The sequence below is a fragment of the Protomyctophum parallelum genome (assembly GCF_964188405.1).
Source record: "Protomyctophum parallelum genome assembly, chromosome: 21".
In the NCBI taxonomy this organism is placed as follows: Eukaryota; Metazoa; Chordata; class Actinopteri; order Myctophiformes; family Myctophidae; genus Protomyctophum; species Protomyctophum parallelum.
In genome coordinates, this window is record NC_139713.1 from 29,102,541 (window position 1) to 29,123,623 (window position 21,083).

The 21,083-nt window shown below is 42.1% G+C and overlaps 1 protein-coding gene across 1 annotated transcript in view; it reads right to left on the bottom strand.

Annotated features, from left to right (window-relative positions):
* Positions 1-10,522: 10,522 nt before the first annotated feature.
* Positions 10,523-21,083, bottom strand: part of unc5cb (unc-5 netrin receptor Cb) — a 176,734-nt gene continuing 166,173 nt past the window's right edge. The window contains exons 13-17 of the mRNA XM_083793978.1: positions 18,601-18,834; positions 16,768-16,917; positions 15,683-15,847; positions 11,595-11,773; positions 10,523-11,148 (exon numbers count right to left, since the gene is read on the bottom strand). Of these exons, the coding sequence (XP_083650104.1) occupies positions 10,989-11,148; positions 11,595-11,773; positions 15,683-15,847; positions 16,768-16,917; positions 18,601-18,834 (888 nt within the window). The 3' untranslated portion in view covers positions 10,523-10,988. The remainder of the gene's footprint in view (positions 11,149-11,594; positions 11,774-15,682; positions 15,848-16,767; positions 16,918-18,600; positions 18,835-21,083) is intronic.

Below are 21,083 nucleotides of genomic sequence, written 5' to 3' on the forward strand. Positions count from 1 at the left end.
ATCAGTCTCTCTGTACGGACATTCTATGTTCAAGTCCCATTGCTCCTATAGCACAATGTTAATGTTTCTCATCCTCCGCAACACCCATTCTCATACACCGCTATACTTTTAAGTATGTTGCGGTAGAGAGAACGTCATCATTTTGGACCATGGGCTATAGCCCATACGATCATACGATAGCACGCCGTTTTTCATCATTTTTGAGGATTTGAAAAAAATGAAAAAATGAAAAAAACGATGGGTTATAGCCCATCGTTTTTTGAATTTTTGAATTAATTTTTTTATCCTCGTTTTTCATCATTTTGGACCATGGGCTATAGCCCACATCGTACGGCATACTATAGCACGGCGTTTTTCATCATTTTTGAGGATTTGAAAAAAAGTGAAAAAATGAAAAAAACGATGGGTTATAGCCCATCGTTTTTTTAATTTTTGATAAAAAAAAATTTATCCTCGTTTTTTATCATTTTGGACAATGGGCTATAGCCCATATCGTACGGCATACTATAGCACGCCGTTTTTCATCATTTTTGAGGATTTGAAAAAAATGAAAAAATGAAAAAAGCAACTGCCTATGGCTCAGCCATAGGCAGTTGCTTTGGCTTAGTGGTTAAGATGTTGGCCTTCAGTGCAGGGGACCTGTGTTCGATTACTGGGTGTTACACTCTGATGAACGTGAGTCTATGTTCAACTCTTGATTCTTTCAACTTTACTATCTGAAGGCTAACATACAAATGATCGCTTCAACAGTACAAAGAGGCAGATGTTACTGAGTGATGGTGTAGTAGGGGCTATTCAGCACAGAGAGTTCATGTTCAAATCCCACTCTTCCTAAAGTTTAATGCTAGTTATTGAGCTTCATTTACTGCTATTCTAGCAGTGGCTCACAGCCTCAGCCTGACTACCTCAAAACTCTAATTGTCGTAGTGGTTAAGATGTTGGCTTTCCACGTGGGAGACCAGGGTTCGATTCCCGGCTGTTACACTATCATACAAAAGAAGACCTCAACAACAGCGCTAAGAAACATCTGATTAATATGAGTCTGTGTTATTTAAACTTTACTGAAGGCTAACGCACAAAAGATCACTTCAAAATTACCAGGAGACTTTGCCTGAGAGTGTCTGACTGATGGTGCAGTGGTCTAATCATCAGGCTTTCAGTACAGACATTCCATGTTCAAGTCCGGTTCCTCCTACAGTTCAATGCTGCAGTAATTTGAACTTTTCAAGGCTTGAATAAAAAATAAAAACTCAAAAGCACCAGGAGACATCTACTGATTGCCCAAAGGTGCCATGGCTCAATGGTGTGGAGCGCTTGGCCTGTTGCCTCTGCTACAGACAGTTGGCAGGTTCAAGTCCCATGTCATGACATCAAGGTGCTGGAGGACCATTGGGAGACGGTGCTCTCTCCCCCTGTTTCCTGAGATGTAACGGTTGGGGCTTATGTCTGAAAGAACCCTGTCCAGCTAACCTTTTACCATGAAAATGTCCAATTTAACATAAATGGTAAATGGTGCATGCACAATCTCTGTAAAGCACCTTGGATAAAGGCGCTACGCGCCTTTATCCAAGGTGCTTTACAGAGATTGTGCATTACATTCACCCATTCATACACCGATGGCAGCGGAAACCATGCAAGGCACCAACTAGCACATCGGGAGCAATTAGGGGTTCAGTGTCTTGCTCAAGGACACTTTGACAGTAACTCTGGGGGAGCCTGGGTTTGAACTGGCAACCTTACGGTTACCATCCAGGCACTCTACCCCTGAGCCACTGCCGCCCCACAAGGCACCTTGGGGCATTCAGCAGATGTCTCCTGGTGCTTTTGAGTTTTAATTTTTTATTCAAGCCTTGAAAAGTTCAAATTACTGCAGCATTGAGCTGTAGGAGGAACAGGACTTGAACATGGAATGTCTGTACTGAAAGCCTGATGATTAGACCACTGCACCATCAGTCAGACACTCTCAGGCAAAGTCTCCTGGTAATTTTGAAGTGATCTTTTGTGCGTTAGCCTTCAGTAAAGTTTAAATAACACAGACTCATATTAATCAGATGTTTCTTAGCGCTGTTGTTGAGGTCTTCTTTTGTATGATAGTGTAATAGCCGGGAATCGAACCCTGGTCTCCCACGTGGAAAGCCAACATCTTAACCACTACGACAATTAGAGCTTTGAGGTAGTCAGGCTGAGGCTGTGAGCCACTGCTAGAATAGCAGTAAATGAAGCTCAATAAATAGCATTAAACTTTAGGAAGAGTGGGATTTGAACATGAACTCTCTGTGCTGAATAGCCCCTACTACAACATCACTCAGTAACATCTGCCTCTTTGTACTGTTGAAGCGATCTTTTGTATGTTAGCCTTCAGATAGTAAAGTTGAAAGAATCAAGAGTTGAACATAGACTCACGTTCATCAGAGTGTAACACCCAGGAATCGAACACAGGTCCCCTGCACTGAAGGCCAACATCTTAACCACTAAGCCAAAGCAACTGCCTATGGCTCAGGGGAGATATGAGACTTTTGAGGTTATCAGGCTGAGGCTGTGAGCCTTCAGTTAATACATCTCTAAATGTTCAAATCCCTGTTCTCCTATAGCTTTATAATGCTGGAGTGTTTCAACTTTACCAACTGAGGGCTAACACACACAATTACCAGGAGATGTTCACTGTGTGTCTGACTGATGGTGCAATGGTCTAATGATCAGTCTCTCTGTACGGACATTCTATGTTCAAGTCCCATTGCTCCTATAGCACAATGTTAATGTTTCTCATCCTCCGCAACACCCATTCTCATACACCGCTATACTTTTAAGTATGTTGCGGTAGAGAGAACGTCATCATTTTGGACCATGGGCTATAGCCCATACGATCATACGATAGCACGCCGTTTTTCATCATTTTTGAGGATTTGAAAAAAATGAAAAAATGAAAAAAACGATGGGTTATAGCCCATCGTTTTTTGAATTTTTGAATTAATTTTTTTATCCTCGTTTTTCATCATTTTGGACCATGGGCTATAGCCCACATCGTACGGCATACTATAGCACGGCGTTTTTCATCATTTTTGAGGATTTGAAAAAAAGTGAAAAAATGAAAAAAACGATGGGTTATAGCCCATCGTTTTTTTAATTTTTGATAAAAAAAATTTATCCTCGTTTTTTATCATTTTGGACAATGGGCTATAGCCCATATCGTACGGCATACTATAGCACGCCGTTTTTCATCATTTTTGAGGATTTGAAAAAAATGAAAAAATGAAAAAAGCAACTGCCTATGGCTCAGCCATAGGCAGTTGCTTTGGCTTAGTGGTTAAGATGTTGGCCTTCAGTGCAGGGGACCTGTGTTCGATTACTGGGTGTTACACTCTGATGAACGTGAGTCTATGTTCAACTCTTGATTCTTTCAACTTTACTATCTGAAGGCTAACATACAAATGATCGCTTCAACAGTACAAAGAGGCAGATGTTACTGAGTGATGGTGTAGTAGGGGCTATTCAGCACAGAGAGTTCATGTTCAAATCCCACTCTTCCTAAAGTTTAATGCTAGTTATTGAGCTTCATTTACTGCTATTCTAGCAGTGGCTCACAGCCTCAGCCTGACTACCTCAAAACTCTAATTGTCGTAGTGGTTAAGATGTTGGCTTTCCACGTGGGAGACCAGGGTTCGATTCCCGGCTGTTACACTATCATACAAAAGAAGACCTCAACAACAGCGCTAAGAAACATCTGATTAATATGAGTCTGTGTTATTTAAACTTTACTGAAGGCTAACGCACAAAAGATCACTTCAAAATTACCAGGAGACTTTGCCTGAGAGTGTCTGACTGATGGTGCAGTGGTCTAATCATCAGGCTTTCAGTACAGACATTCCATGTTCAAGTCCTGTTCCTCCTACAGCTCAATGCTGCAGTAATTTGAACTTTTCAAGGCTTGAATAAAAAATAAAAACTCAAAAGCACCAGGAGACATCTACTGATTGCCCAAAGGTGCCTTGGCTCAATGGTGTGGAGCGCTTGGCCCGTTGCCTCTGCTACAGACAGTTGGCAGGTTCAAGTCCCATGTCATGACATCAAGGTGCTGGAGGACCATTGGGAGACGGTGCTCTCTCCCCCTGTTTCCTGAGATGTAACAGTTGGGGCTTATGTCTGAAAGAACCCTGTCCAGCTAACCTTTTACCATGAAAATGTCCAATTTAACATAAGTGGTGCATAAATGGTGCATGCACAATCTCTGTAAAGCGCCTTGGATAAAGGCGCTACGCGCCTTTATCCAAGGTGCTTTACAGAGATTGTGCATTACATTCACCCATTCATACACCGATGGCAGCAGAAACCATGCAAGGCACCAACTAGCACATCGGGAGCAATTAGGGGTTCAGTGTCTTGCTCAAGGACACTTCGACAGTAACTCTGGGGGAGCCCGGGTTTGAACTGGCAACCTTACGGTTACCATCCAGGCACTCTACCCCTGAGCCACTGCCGCCCCACAAGGCACCTTGGGGCATTCAGCAGATGTCCCCTGGTGCTTTTGAGTTTTTATTTTCTATTCTAGCCTTGAAAAATTCAAATTACTGCAGGTTTGGTTGAGTATTAGTTTTGTTTGAGTTTTGAACCAGTAACCTTTGGATTACTAACCTCAGATTTATCTTTTGAGCCACACTGGCATGTAAGGTACAATCGGGAACTTATATTTAACCAGCCGTTTAGAATTTAGATGGACAGTGAAAATGTTCTTCAGGTGACTTGAACCCTGAATGTTCTGCTTATAAAGTCCCGGTTTATCTCCGGTGCCACACTGGCATGTGAGGTGCAATCGGGAACTTATATTTAACCAACCGTTTAGAATTTAGATGGACAGTGAAAACTTGAACCCTGAATGTTCTGTTTATAAACGTCTAAAACAAGTCTAAAAATAGACGTGATTTAGACGTCTATTTTTAGACGTTTATTAGACGTCTATTTGTAGACGTTTTTTTATCCCATTTTTAGACACACGTCTAATAGCCGGCTATTGCTCAGTGGGATGGTCAAAAATGATGAAAAACGAGGATAAAAAAATAAATAAAAAAATAAAAAAAACGATGGGCTATAATCCATCGTTTTATTTTTTCATTTCTTTCAAATCCTCAAAAATGATGAAAAAACGGCGTGCTATAGTATGCCGTACGATATGGGCTATAGCCCATGGTCCAAAATGATGAAAAACGAGGATAAAAAAAAAAAAAAAAAAAAAACGATGGGCTATATATAACCCATCGTTTTTTTCATTTTTTTCATTTTTTTCAAATCCTCAAAAATGATGAAAAACGGCGTGTTATAGTATGCCGTGCGATATGGGCTATAGCCCATGGTCCAAAATGATGAAAAACGAGGATTTAAATTTTTTTTTTAATTTAAAAAACGATGGGCTATAACCCATCGTTTTTTTCATTTTTTTCAAATCCTCAAAAATGATGAAAAACGGCGTGCTGTAGTATGCCGTACGATATGGGTTATAGCCCATGGTCAAAAATGATGAAAAACGAGGATATTTTATTTTATTCAAAAATTCAAAAAACGATGGGCTATAACCCATCGTTTTTTTCATTTTTTCACTTTTTTTCAAATCCTCAAAAATGATGAAAAACGCTGTGCTATAGTATGCCGTACGATGTGGGCTATAGCCCATGGTCCAAAATGATGAAAAACGAGGATAAAAAAATTAATTCCAAAATTCAAAAAACGATGGGCTATAACCCATCGGTTTTTTTTATTCATTTTTTCATTTTTTTCAAATCCTCAAAAATGATGAAAAACTGCGTGCTATCGTATGCCGTACGATATGGGCTATAGCCCATGGTCCAAAATTATGAAAAACCAGGATAAAAAAAAAAAATCTAAAATTCAAAAAACGATGGGCTATAACCCATCGTTTTTTCCATTTTTTCACATTTTTCAAATCCTCAAAAATGATGAAAAACGGCGTGCTATAGTATGCCGTACGATATGGGCTATAGCCCATGGTCCAAAATGATGACGTTCTCTCTACCGCAACATACTTAAAAGTATAGCGGTGTATGAGAATGGGTGTTGCGGAGGATGAGAAACATTAACATTGTGCTATAGGAGCAATGGGACTTGAACATAGAATGTCCGTACAGAGAGACTGATCATTAGACCATTGCACCATCAGTCAGACACACAGTGAACATCTCCTGGTGGCCGTGAACAAGGTAACAGATTGTTACAGATTAGAGAAAACAATTAAAACGTGCCAGTATAGAAAACAACTCAAATGTCTACAGTAACTGCCTATACAAACTAAATGGATAACTCAATTTAACAACAACATAAAAAGACTGGTCCCCTCAACCCATTTAGACCATGGGGTCGCATCGGTGTCGCCTTATAGCTTTTAACCACTTTAACCATTATTTAAAACTTTAACTGTTGAAAAATAGATCTACAACCTCCGCTCTACGAGCTTGTAGGTCTGCGATTTTTGAAAAATCTTGTGCAAATCTTATAGCCTATATATTCTTTCACAGTCAACATTTTTAACGCAAATATATGGTTCTGGGGGGGGGGGGGGGGGGGGGTCCCTGGAACACCATATATTGAGGTGGGGGTCCACAGCCAAATACAGATAATTCTGGGGGTCCTTGACATAGAAACAGTTTTTTCAGAAATCTGTTATGATTTGTAAAATCTGTTCTCAGGTCTAAATGGGTTATGGAAACGGAAAAACACATTAGTTGCCAGCCCTGGTATAAGTAAACACTGCATTCAAATCATTATTAAAAGAACAAAAACTACTTTGATTTGCAGTGATACTACAGCACAATCAATGCGAGGGCAAGGCCGGGGACATCAACAGCACCACAGCTACAAGAAAAGACAGTGATATTACAAAACTAAAAGTGCATTTAAATACACAGATACAGGTAGAATGTAGAACACATGTATGCTTTTTACCGGTATCTCCACGTCTCTATAGACACAGCAGCAGAGCACTTCATTTGTGGTCAACTCATTTGAAGACATAAATGTTGACACAGACTAAAGTGCTAAAACAACCAAAAGCCAGTGGCAGCATCAGCTGCAACAAACATTTTGGCCTACCATGCTTGATGAACAGTGAACACCATTCTGTCAAAATGGCTTCTTCTTCTTCTTGTTTTACGGCAGTTGGCATCCAGTTGTTGGTGCATTACCGCTACCTTGTGAGTGTGACCCAAATCTTGGATCAGCCAACAACCAGACATCACCTCAGACAACAGCAACATTATGAAAAGAAAGTGCCCTTCTGGGCACAGGTCTCCACCAGGATTCTTCCTCAGCCTAGTGGGAATATGCGTGCACAGTTTCATCGCAATCGGACGCTGCGTTGAGGAGTTGTGGCGATTTGTACAAAGCGGGCTACTCCTGAAAACTGTAGGAGCCAATCGTGGCCAATCAGGATGGAATATGAGAAATCAAACCTGTCTTGATCACATGACTATGGAGATCATGTGTACCGATTTGCGTGAAATTTGGATAAAATCTGAAGGAGTAATAATAGAAAATGTGTTTTACATATGTCGGCCTCCTGGTGGTGCTATAAAGAGCAGATGTGAAAAATTCCAGACAAAGGTTTTTCCTTGGCCTCTAGGGAGTTGGCATACAAAGTTATCCACAGATCCGTGCAGTTAGAGGTAAAAGCACTTTTCGGCCAGTTATAGCGCCACCTTGAGGCTGAGTTGAAATTGTTCATGTGGCATTTCGTCCTCGGCCTAGTGGGAATGTGGGTGCACAATTTCACGGAAATCACGCGATGTGTTCATGATTTGCAGCATTTTGTTTGAAACTGAGCACTCCTGTGAACTTTGGAAGCCAATCTGAACCAATCAGGATGGAGTGTGAGAAATCTGAAAGACCGGTTTCGTTGAATGGCTCTAGAGAGACTGTGTACCAATTTGCGTTATGTTTGGACAAAATCTGTAGGTGTACTGTGCAAAAACTTGTTTTGCACAAAGCGGCCTCCTGGTGGCGCTATAACAGGCCGTTCTGGAAAGTTTGGGGCAGAGGTTCATCGTTGGCATCCAGGGAGTGTGTGTGCAAAATTTGGCATCGACCGGGTTAACGGTGGCCGAGATTAGCTGCTCACGGACACACGGACGGACGGACGGACGGACGGACACACACACGGATGGACGGACGGAGTGCAAAACATACTCTCCCCCCATGCCTTCGGCCTGGTGGAGACAAAAATCCCTTTCAGGCGAACATGTCCACCATAAGATGAACCTAAATAGGTTTCTAGGTGTAAGTACGTATAGGACTAGTAGCATGCCAAAGTTTGTGCTATTGCCATTGAGAATGCATTTTGCAACATTGTCTAATTCGTGTTATTTATTGAATCTGAGAAAAATCAATAAATCAAAATCCAAGACATAATTTTCAGTGTTGCATATAAATATAATTTATTATTAGTCTTAAAAATTCTTTCTTACACTTTGTACAGTAACTTGACAGATGAAATGCAAGCAGTCACCATTAACATCATGAGAGTGCCAGAAACGGATAAGCCACATTCTCACAATACATAAGTCTTGAAATGAAATGCTTAATTTATACTTTGTTACGTGCCTGTGTCGCCTGTTGTAATCTACATCAGTGGTTCCCAAAGTGGGGTCCTTGAGTGTACACATGGAACCAACGGGTCCATTTGGTACAATATAAATTGGGGGTCCCAGAGATAGAAATTCCATTAAATGGGGGCCCTTAGCCTAATGCATGTCAAACTGGGGGTCCTTGAAATTAAACAGGGTTGAGAATCTCTGCCAGAGCCGTAAAAATCTTCTCTTAAATTATGGGGTCCCTGGCCTATAATTTCAAATGGAGGGTCCGTGGGCTAATTAATGTCAATTTGGGGGGTCCTTGACATTAAAAAGTTTGGAACCACTGATCTACATTACAAGCTCAAAACACGATGCATTGTGCTTGTAAGATCAGTTATTTCTGGCACGAGACACCGGTGCGCAACAAAGTATTCATCAATGTGAATGCAACAGCTTGCGCAATGATAATGTACAGATTGTTTAGAAACAATGCAAATTTGCATAGACGGCTTTAAGAAACTGGTACAACTGTCATGTAAAAATAAAAATAAAAAAATCAATTGGAACAATCGAGAACCCTTCCAGAAGTGTTCCTGCTGCATCAAGGGAATGTTGCAATTACAATTATCATTAATTGCTATACACAGTCAACGTCGTCATATTGATGTTTTTTTCTGTCATTAATTAACTGTAATCAATAAAATAAAAAACATGAATCTGATTTAATATCTTAATTTCTCCTCCATCCAAAGTCAAATATGACTTATGCTATTCAATTCCGACATAAAAAAAGAACAACACCGCGTTGTATTAGGATTATCAACATCTGTATTAAATTTACTTCATACAATGTATGTCAATTATTTGGTAAAAGGCAATTGTATTCAGTTGCATTGGTCCTAAAAAAATATACGTATATTAACAAACCACATACAGTACATCTTTACCCCCAAGAGTATCCTCCCTTGTTCTAGTCATGGAACTCTCAATGGTTTACGTCTTTATGGAACTTTGATGCTTCATTTTGGCTGGAGACGGGGAAGATAAATCTCACTTGTGGCCCAAAATATTAAAGATCCACTAAATGATAACCAAAACAAAATATTCAACAATTATTCTCTAAATAATTTCAAAATGCCTTATGTAGGAAAGCACACATACTTTTAAAATAAAATTAATAATAATAATAATATGAATTAAAACAATTATTTGTAATTATGACAGCCATACCAAACAGTAATTGATGTAAAAATGATTACAGCTTTCACGTTCTTATGTACATGTAATGTTGCAATGTTTTGTGGCTGAAATAAGTTGTTATGGCAAGAGTCCACCAGGGGGTGCTGTGACACAATTAAAAGTGAACAGAATACACAAAAGGCTGGGAGGACACATGGCAGTAATACAAAGTAATCCATACCAGGCAGCAAAAAAGAAAAGAAAAAAAAAGAAAAGGAAAAGGATATTCATGTATAAATAGATGTTATTAAATACTATGTTATCACTGAACAAGTTACCCAACAAAGAATGGTTTGAGGTGTCAGGGGGAGTGAGGGTCCAGTCCAAACCGGCTCCTCGATCCTGAGAGCCCTGGCAGTCCACCACTGGGATCCTAACACTGCTGAGTCTGCTGTCCAAGGCCAGGACCTCAGCCAAGTATCTGGACAGTCCCCAGTCAGCTGTGTCTAAGGAAAGTAGAGCCACTAACACTGTGAGTGAGTGGTACCAGGGAGACAAAGAGACGACTGGCACAGATTCTTGTCCACTTTCCAAGTTTTTACACTCCGTGTGGCAATAATTTAAGGGAGTCGTGTCTGAGAAAACCTTGTTATTTTGTGTACTTTCCAATTCATACTATCTGGTGTGAATGTGTGCGTGTGTGCATGTGTGCGTGTGCGCGTGTGTGTGGACTCGTATTAATGCAGTGTACTTGTGTGGTCTACTGTATGTAGAAGACTAGAAGTATAGTGGAATTGAGAAATAGACATTGTGAGGACCATATTCCTGAACCTTAGAAGAGAAATAGTTGTTTTAAGGTTTAAAATGAGACATTTAGTGGTTAGATTTAGGGTTGGGGTTAGAGTTATAGTTGTGCGCCCATGTCGCTCACTGGAAACAGATGATCTAGAAACTCACAACATGTTGCAACGTGATACGCTGTGAGCTTGTAGATCGGCTATTTTCGTCCAATCAGCAACCTAAAATGTCCTCGCAAGTATAGTATTACAAGCGTATGTGTGTGTGTGTGTGTGTGTGTGTGTGTGTGTGTGTGTGTGAGCAAGGGCATGTATCACTGCAGTGCCAGCTTGAGTATAGATTGACGGTCTCTTCAATTGTCCTTTTGGTGTCCTTCTATTCCTCATCCCCCCCGACTCCCCCATCCACCGGAATGTTATATTCCCAGACAGACAGATGTCAGTGCTCAGTTGCTGAGAGAAAAAGGCTGTCATGTCGTCCCATCTCCTCCAGGACTTGGGCCAGACGGCTGAGGTTGCCGTCGGGGAAGTGCTGAGCCTCCCACAAGTCCAAGATTACTCCTGTAGGACTGGACTTGGTAGCAAAGTAGTTCAGATACCTGGAGTGATGGATGGCAGGAGAGAGAGCAAGGTTAAGAAATGATACTGTAGGTAGGCACTACTGGGCAGAGGGAAGCAAAGCAGGCGGTTTAGGACACATGTTGGGACATAACCACTCTGGGGGACTCACACCGTAGGTGTCTCAGAAGAGGAAATAGCTCCCTTTCTCTGTCTTTTTTAATCTATATTTCCATCTCATCTTTTCCCTCTATGTCTCTCTCTCTCTCTCTCTCAATGTGCTCTCAGGGTGACAGCACATTGTCAATGATGTATACAGTTGGCTGTCGGACATTTTTCTTTTCCCTCATATTGATGTACTCTCTCATTGTGCACCTTGCCGACTATTATGAAGAGATTGAATAATGGGTTGGACTCACAGATACAGACACGTACGCGCGCGCACACGAGCACACGCACACACGAACCATATGTGTACTGTACACACCTGTCCAGGTTGAGTTTATGGGCCAGCATCCTCCAGTCATTGCCTCTGGTTTGCGGTGCGTCTAGGCTGCCACACAGCTTCTGTCGGATGGAGACAGGGATGCGGAAGGCATTGGGTCCCACGAGGGTGGTGATGTTACTGGCAGGGTCCAGTAGAGATGTGTCGATGCTCTGGGAGTCCTGTGACAGAGGATGGGAGGAGTTATTCATGGCTGTAATATGACGTATGTGTATAGTCCAAGAGAATGCAGGATGAAGGATATGTTGGCTTACTGTAAAAGACAAGTATTTTTTAACCTACTAAAAGCTCTCATTGCATTATCTTCTATCTGGATGTTAACTTTCAAACAGGAGGGTAAAAAAATTATATATATATGAAAATCATGCTATTCTACAACATACTATAGTATATAATTTGTCCTGGTTTGACGATTATTGACAATGTGTTCAAGACTAGTGCCATTTCCTTTCGCCGGGGTGTGGCCTCTCGGGAATATCAGCAATGGATTCTACGTCCCTCAATGGTAAAAATGTAGGTTTCGGCTACCAGGCAAAACGGGATATTTCAACACTTGATTTAACCACTTAAAAGATCGGAGACCTTTCGATTCGGCGTGCTCCGAATAGTGGGGGAGGGTTACAAATAATACAAATAAAACATTTATGAGAATCATGCCTTTCAATGACATACTATAGTTCTAGACTCTAGAGACAAACGCACAAATAAAGGGGGATATGGAATTTATGTTTTTATTTTGTATATACTGTAACTTTGTAGTTCTACTGAAATTTGATCGCAAATTCTTGAAAACAATGTATTGCATTGCTGGTTTGAGCTGACAGGCCCCTTGTTGATATCAATCAAGTCACCTTAATTGAAGTATTGTATTAATTCAAGTATATTTTCAGGGCCATGTCAAGTGGTCTACCTGCACAGCCTTTGTGATCTACTGGTAGATCGCGATCTACCTTATTTTCTAGAGGATGTCTTTAACACATATCCATCTAAAAGAATTGTATGTTGAGATGAGACTTGAACGTTCATGTTGAACTTCAACATGATGAACCTTAAACGTCTTTCTTCACACAATCCTGCCTCCCAAGCACTTTCACCTTGATGTTAAAGATAATTCACTGACTCCACTGTGGCTTGGTGACATGTAAAAAAAAAAAAAAAACTTTACATAATGGCACAGGCAGTGAGTGAGTCAGGGAAAATTCTGTGATGAATAGCAATGACCTAGAGGTACATAGTAAATAGTAAGCATATGAATCGTTTTGACAACAGCACAGCGAAGTTGTGATGCACGGGTCGAGTTACATGCAGCTTTAAATGCTGGAGTAATTTAACTTCACTAACTGATGGCAAACATACAAAAGAACACTTCAACGGTACTAAGGCCCAAACCGCACCAATGATTCGCCATGCGATTCCTTGCAACCAAACAGTTCCAAGTAGTTGCAGTTGCATTAAACCATTATCCCCAATGGCAGTTGCAAGGAGTTGCATTGGTGTGGTTTGGGCCTAAGAGACATCTGCTTAGACTGCAGACCATATAGCTGCCAACAATCCTGCATTTAGCAGGAGACTCATTTTATTCTACCATTTCTCCTGCACTACTCCTGCGCCTCCATTTCTCCTGCTTTTGGGGATGTCACCCTTTTTGCAAGGTCAACCCATGTGTCAACAGCCCAGATACACCCCCCCCCCCCACAAACACAGACACACACACACACACACACACACACACAGACACACACACACACACACACACACACACACACACACACACACACACACACACACACACACACACACACACACACACACACACACACACACACACACACACACACACACACACACACACACACACACACACACACACACACACACACACACACACACACAAACACTGAAAATGCTTATATTGCTTTATCCTTTTATCTGATGGTCTGAGGTTGGCATTCAACTTGTCTGGCAGCAAACTCATCATCACTGACCGTTGACCTGGATGTGACATCATACACAAGACACTGAGCTTGCTTACACGGAATGAATACTATGATACTATTTGCTATGTGGCACCATGCCAAAGACCACAGAGGTGTCCACCAACTACTGTATCTACTGCCCTACGGCACCTCCGCACATTTACACACATTTATTTAGTGCTTTTAAGTGTGGTTTCTGGATGTCAGTGTTCACAGTTCACAGTAAAGGACCAGGAGGATTTGAAATCACAACGTTCAGATCATATAGACAGTGTCATAACCCAGTGAGTCACCAGATTCATACCAGCTTCCTTTCTCCTTTAACAATACAAACAAAATACACATAAAAATATGCTGTTTTTATGGAGCGTTTATGGAGCACAATGGAAATAATCCTCTGGCTTTTTATGTCCTGGTCCTGAGTTCAAATCCTACAAATACAAATAGTGGATCTGAATTGTGAACACTTGTCAGTTCTAATACCGAATACGTATCAATTTGGGGGTTGTTATTGATGTGCACATGTTTGAGAACAGCTCAACAGGCTGCCATAGCCGAATGGATAGAGAACCACTATGACGTTCAAACAGGCTGCCATTATGGGTAGAGAGCCCACCTGGAGAGCGGAAGGTTCCAGGTTCGAAAAAATGAAAGCCTGGAGGAACGCATTGGCCGCTCTGGGCTAGAAGTGGGAGTCAACCCTTCCGGGTGGGCGTCGCTCCAAATGATTTAACGTAACGCTGCACTGGGAGGAGAAGAGGGGCCAGGGGTGACTGACAGATCGGTGAGATCCAATCAGGGCGTGCGCAAATCTCTGCCACGACCGGCCCCTCTAGACCAGAAACCTAACACATCTATGCCATAGGCCTAATCACTAGAAGGGTGGGGTGCTGTAATGGTACTTCTTAGTCCCCTAAGAACATAGATACATACATAACATACATAGCTTGGGAGACAGGGTTGCTGCACAGGACAGCAGGTTTTTGTCTGGACTGATCATTTTATTTTCAGTTTTGTTGATGAATTGAATACATAGGATTCTCAACCGTTTTAATTTCAAGGAACGCCAGTTTGAAATGCATTAGGCATGAACGAACGAACACCCTATTAAAACCTAATACTCAGTGTTAATTTAACTAAATGGAACCATTCCATTTGTGCACTCTCAGATACAGACTCGTTAGGGTCCATCTGGACCTCTGGTGGTCCCCAGATCCGACGTCCGGGGACCAATAACATGGCATGACATGATCCACCGGATGCTACATACTGTATATTTATATGAAACAGCCTTCCCCCTGCGGCTGTTGGAGACATTACATCTAGCAGTGTTCATGCCTTCAAGAAGAGTCTGAAGGCATTGTGAACAAACACCTCCTCAGTATGTGACTGTAATCCCACAAAGCTCAAGGACTTTTAATTATCCATCTTTCACTTTCTATTTACCCCTGACTCAGTAGCTGCAGATCAGTAGTACGCTCTTTGATTTTGTTTTTCTCAAAGCCTGTATCTGCCTAAAAAAAAGAAAGAAAAAAAAACGTCCATTGAAAACAGGCTACATCCAAAGGCTATGGCTGTTTGGCGGTCCTTGGCAAGGGACGATTTGGGAACCCCTGCTCCTATTTACCTCATTATTCCTTCCTTTGTGAAGGATCTGCAGCAGGATCCGAGGGCTATTATTCCCCATCCACTCCACTCACATTTGTACCGGTTTCTCAATAGACTACACTAGACAAAGGCTGCAGGGTCAACAGGTTTTCTTTTTTTTTTCAGATGCATTCAAAACTGACAGCCTAATGTTGCATCAGACGTGTAACAAGGGCCTGTACCCTCAGATGTGTTTGTTTTTAACATCCTACAGTATGCTGTCTTAGGCCCAAACCACACCAATGCACCTAGTCGCAACTCCTTTTAAGGTCACACCAATGCAACTCCTTGCAACTGCAATTGGGGATAATGGTTCCATGCAACTACTCGCAACCTGTTTCGTTGCAAGGAGTTGTGTGAAGAATCATTTGTGGGGTTTGGGCCTTAAATTCACCTTTTGTTAGTTAAAGCTAACCTCAAATATATGCAAGACTGTATATACTGCACCTCTGAGAGGGTGGTGTCCAGCTGGAAGATCTGACCCTCTCCCTCCACCTGGCGCACACACAGTTTACAGGCCAGGTGTACAGTGCTGGGAGAGAAGCGTTCCAGGGTAAAGCTACAGTGGAGATTCCTCTGAGAACCACTCCACACCTGCTGGAAGGACAGCTCCTATGAAGTGAGAAAGACAGTGGAGGAGGTTAAACTGTGTGGGAGAGGGAGGGAGGGAGAGGGAGAGAGGGAGAGAGAGAGAGAGAGAGAGAGAGAGAGAGAGAGAGAGAGAGAGAGAGAGAGAGAGAGAGAGAGAGAGAGAGAGAGAGAGAGACAGACAGAGACAGAGACAGAGACAGAGACAGAGACAGAGAGAGAGACAGAGACAGAGACAGAGACAGAGACAGAGACAGAGACAGAGACAGAGACAGAGACAGAGACAGAGACAGAGACAGAGACAGAGACAGAGACAGAGACAGAGACAGAGACAGAGACAGAGACAGAAACAGAGACAGAGACAGAAACAGAGACAGAGACAGACAGAAGGCATTTCAAATAATAATGAAGGTATACAACAGAGAAGAGAGAGAACATGAATTATCATTTATGCTAGATACTACTGCAGATACCGACATAATGACACAGTGACCATTATACTGACATAGCCTACTGACCATGATACTGACATGATGATTATGTTTGTTTTATTCCACATTTCACAGTTTGTCCTGTGTATATTTATTATCATATTCTTATGCAATATACTGGTTGTCTGTTTACACCAATAAACACACCCCAGTTATCTTGGTAACTTGCATTGTGAACCAAGACAGACACAATGCAGATATGTATAGGCATAGCAATAGCTTGAAAGGTGAGGCATGCCAGCAGCTGCTGAACAAGACAATTAATGTGGTACACTCCGCTGTAAAATTGTCGGTTAATGAATGTGTTGGCTACCATATAAATGAAGGCTCCAGATGACATGACATGGTGGGTAGAAGACCGTCAGAAATGCAAACCACCTCACACCTGCTGTATGCACAAATGGTGGTCTGCCTTGGTTGAACAATACCTTATATAATATCCTATTAATGTACCTGGTATTTGACTAGTAGCTTGCTCTTCCAGAGTGTGTGAGGGACGTCATGGATGGAAAGTCTCAGGTTGTGGGTGCTGTCTTTAAAGTTGAGGGTCTTTGGTTCATCCAGTAACTTCCCACCCATCTGTTTCTCCATCTGCAAGACCTCCTACGTGTATCGATTAACATTAATTAACACCAAATACCAGATTATTTTCTCACACACGCGCGTAACGCGTGCGTGCATGCATGCATGCCAGCCCAGCTAGCCGTCATCAGGCCCATCTTGGACTGCATTTCTGGCTGCGCCACTGGGAGGAAGGGAGTTTTAAAATGCTGGTTTCAGTCAAAAGATTGCACTAACATTGGGTTCTAAAATGCTCTGTCACAGCCATGCTGTTGAACAATTTGGTAATAGCACTTTGATAGACACTTCCAAACGTAGTGGTGTTGAACAGTACAGTAAATCAGTGATTCAGTGCAAGCTTTATGAAGTGAGCCTAAACCCAGCCTTCTGACTCGAATGACTGTCCAGCCAGATTACTATCACTTCTCATTACCCATTCCCAAACTTAATAACTGTGTCCAATACTCCCAGCCCGACATAATAAGATCGCCTTATCTCTTCTCCGTGTAGGTGGACGACGGAGGTATTAACCCATTCTGACCTGAGATCAGATTCATAACGAGGTTTCCACTGGACACACACTGGTCTGATTAACCCCATTCTGACCTGAGATCAGATTAAAAAAATGTCACTCGTTCTTCGATTTCTTCAAAAATAGCAGACCTACAAGCTCGTATCGCGCCACTCGGTGGCGCGATATGAGCTTGTAGATCTGCTATTTTTCAATAGCTAAAGCACGACATGATGCCGACACCAAAATGGGTGCCCGGTCAGAATGGGTTAAATAGAGCTGAGGTGAGGGGACGATGCGCGCGCGAGCGGATAAATATGGTTCATATTTGTGAGGGCACAGCAGCTTGCCGATGGAGATTATATTCAAATGCATGCGTCCATCTCCCATTATTGTGGCAGAGAAACACGCTAGCACCCCCGCCTGCCTCCCACACGTCATCTGCTTGGTAACACCTACACGCATACACATTTCACACAAGCGTACTGTACATGATGAAAAGAGAAAGAAAAGCAACCTTTACTAGAAAACATTATTACTGTGCCGCCAAACATTTCCTTTATAACAATAGTTTTAACCACTTAAGCCCTATTATATACTTTGCCATGCAAAAGGAGCGAAAATAGCTGATCTACAAGCTCACAGCATGTCACGATGCGATTGTAGATCAGACTGCTATTTTCCGATTTACATTAAATTATTATTATTATTTTAATGCAGCCTACAATGACATGACATGCCCTTTTACTTCACTACATTCATTTGAAAATTTCCTTTGTAGATTTGTATTATTATTATTACGAAACATACCGGTACAATAACCACTTCAGCCCTGTATACCGGTACATTTACTTTATTGTATTATTATTATTATTTTATAAAGAATTCTGCATAATGACTACTTTTACATTTTGAATTCTGGACATCAAACTTTCTACACTTTTACACTGCAGCATTGGTACTTTTACTTAATCCATTTTGGGCGGGAACCCCTTTTGGTGTTGGTATTATGTCATGCTTTAGCTATTAAGCTTGTAGGTCTGCTATAATTTTTTAATCGAAGAACGACTGACATAGAAACATAGCTTTTTCAGAATACTGTCAGGATTTAGAAGACATTTGTAGAATCGTTCTCAGGTCAAAATGGGTTAAGTAAAACATCGTAGTGCTTTTCCCGCCAGCGATACTGTGCATATACACTCCAGTGAGCTTACTTTGAGAGAGTCCTGCGTGTCGTCCAGGCAGTAGACCCTGATGTGGTACTCCATGGCGGGGCAGGTGACGGGGCCAAAGATGGCCAGCTTGAGGCGCTTTGCGGTGGCGGCACTGAGAGGCTGCCCCACGAGGCAGTAGGTGCCCAGGGTCTCCGTCAGGAGGTGACAGGCCTCCTCGTCCATCTGGATGTAGCACGGCGTGGTGAAGTTCTCCTCCCCGACCACCACCACGTCCTGGTCAGGGGTGAGGGGGGGGAGAGAGACAGAGAGAGAGACAGAGAGAGAGACAGAGACAGAGACAGACAGAGAGAGAGCGGAAGGAAGGAAGTAAGGCAAGCAAGTGAGAACAGAGTTAGAGGGAGGATGGGAGAATGAACGAGTCTATAGGCTGGCTATAAAAAAATATATATATATATATATATATATATATATATATATATATATATATATATATATAAAACTTAATTCTCGCATTAATTTGATTTTTATATAAAAAAGGACAGGATCAGTTGCCAGAAGCAAGGAACTATTTTAACCCCATACGAGGTAGAGTGGAGCCCCTCAGGGCTTTATGCTAGAGACTTTTCTGTTTTGTGAGCTTGAAGCTAGACATGTTTTAAAGTGAAATGCCCCTTTAACCACACAACTGGTTTCCTGTTTCAATGCAAAAAAACTTATGGGGAAAAACAAATCCATTGTGAAGAGGGAACCAACAATGCACACAACAATATTTCTAATTCTAGGCCATTGGTGATCACGACAGAAATCAGTTTTTGCCTGTCTTATGTCTTCTATCCATAGACCAGAGAGTTACATTAATTATGCATTGTTCTTAACCCCTGTCCAGACTCCTTCTGTGAGAAACACGACTGGCTGCAGCAGGCAATAGAGATCGATCAGACGATAGGTTACGTTGACACACGCAATGTAGGTGCAAATTAAATTGCTTAGATGAGGTGATTTGAGATGATTGATTAGATGAGGGAAGTTATTATGCCTTACACCGACCGAACACAAACCAATACTGGATCAAAAGGCTAGGGTATCCGTATGCAATTATTAGCTTCTCCTTCTGTGTCTTTTTGAGTGGTGCAACCACTATGTGTGTGGGTGGGTGCCTGGCTGGGTGTCTGGGTGGGTATGAGCACGAAAACAGCATGGTTGTTGTTTCACCACCTGTGCGCAACCTAACACACACACACACAAACACACACGCTCGTATTAACTGTATATGCTTTCGGGTGTGCCAGTACAGTACAGTGACAATACAGTAGAGGGACCCCCACACGGTAACTGTCTGTCATTTCTCTACCGTTTCGGACACGGGCGGCTCGCCGGAACCGGGCCGGCACCCTGGGTGCATTCCTGTGGGTCTGGAACCCCCACACGGAGTTGCACCACTCACTTCACATGGGTGTGATTTTTAATAATGTTGTAGGAGGACCTCACAATAGACCAGAATCCTCCTATTCTGGTCAGAATCCTCCTAGGTAAGAGCAAAAGCTTATTTACTGTAGTAGCACTGGGCATGAATGTGGCTAGTTATGAACAAAATGGACACTTACGGGTCCATAACTCAAGACCTACACGAACACAGAGTTACACTGTTACAGTACAGTGTTAGATTGGGGTCCCAGAGACTACAAATCGTATCAAATGGGGGTCTGTGGTCTAATCAAACTGTGGCGGCCTTGAAGTGAAAAGGGATAAGTATCACTGATCTACTATAGACCAGTCTTACAGTAGCTGACCCTTGTATAACTCGCGTTCATGGCAGGACATTATTTCTCTGTGATCACCAACCCTGTCCTGACCCAAGGAATCCAGGCTGTTCTTCCTTCTCTATCACCCTCTCTTCATTCAGGACGGGAACCCGTTTGGGGCTTCTGTACAGTACAGTTTTTAGAATCGGCCTCAGTCCTAAATGGGTGATTTAGTTTTAGTCTTAGTTCAGTCATCCGAAATGTTTTACTTTTAGTCTTACAGCAGTTTTAGTCGACTAAATCTACAGTTGATTTTGTCGACAAAAATGTTTTCTGGCAGTCTTGATGGCGTCGTTGGTTGCAAATAGCAGATCTACAAGCATACAACAAGCTTGTAGATCTGCTATGTTCAGAGCACAACACCCGAGCACAACCAAACAAAATGACTTGTCTTTTAGTACTACTGGATCTCTTCTCCAACAGTCCCTCCCTAACATTTAGTTCTACTGGATCTCTTCTCCAACAGTCCCTCCCTAACATTTAGTTCTACTGGATCTCTTCTCCAACAGTCCCTCCCTAACATTTAGTTCTACTGGATCTCTTCTCCAACAGTCCCTCCCTAACATTTAGTTCTACTGGATCTCTTCTCCAACAGTCCCTCCCTAACATTTAGTTCTACTGGATCTCTTCTCCACCAGTCCCTCCCTAACATTTAGTTCTACTGGATCTCTTCTCCAACAGTCCCTCCCTAACATTTAGTTCTACTGGATCTCTTCTCCA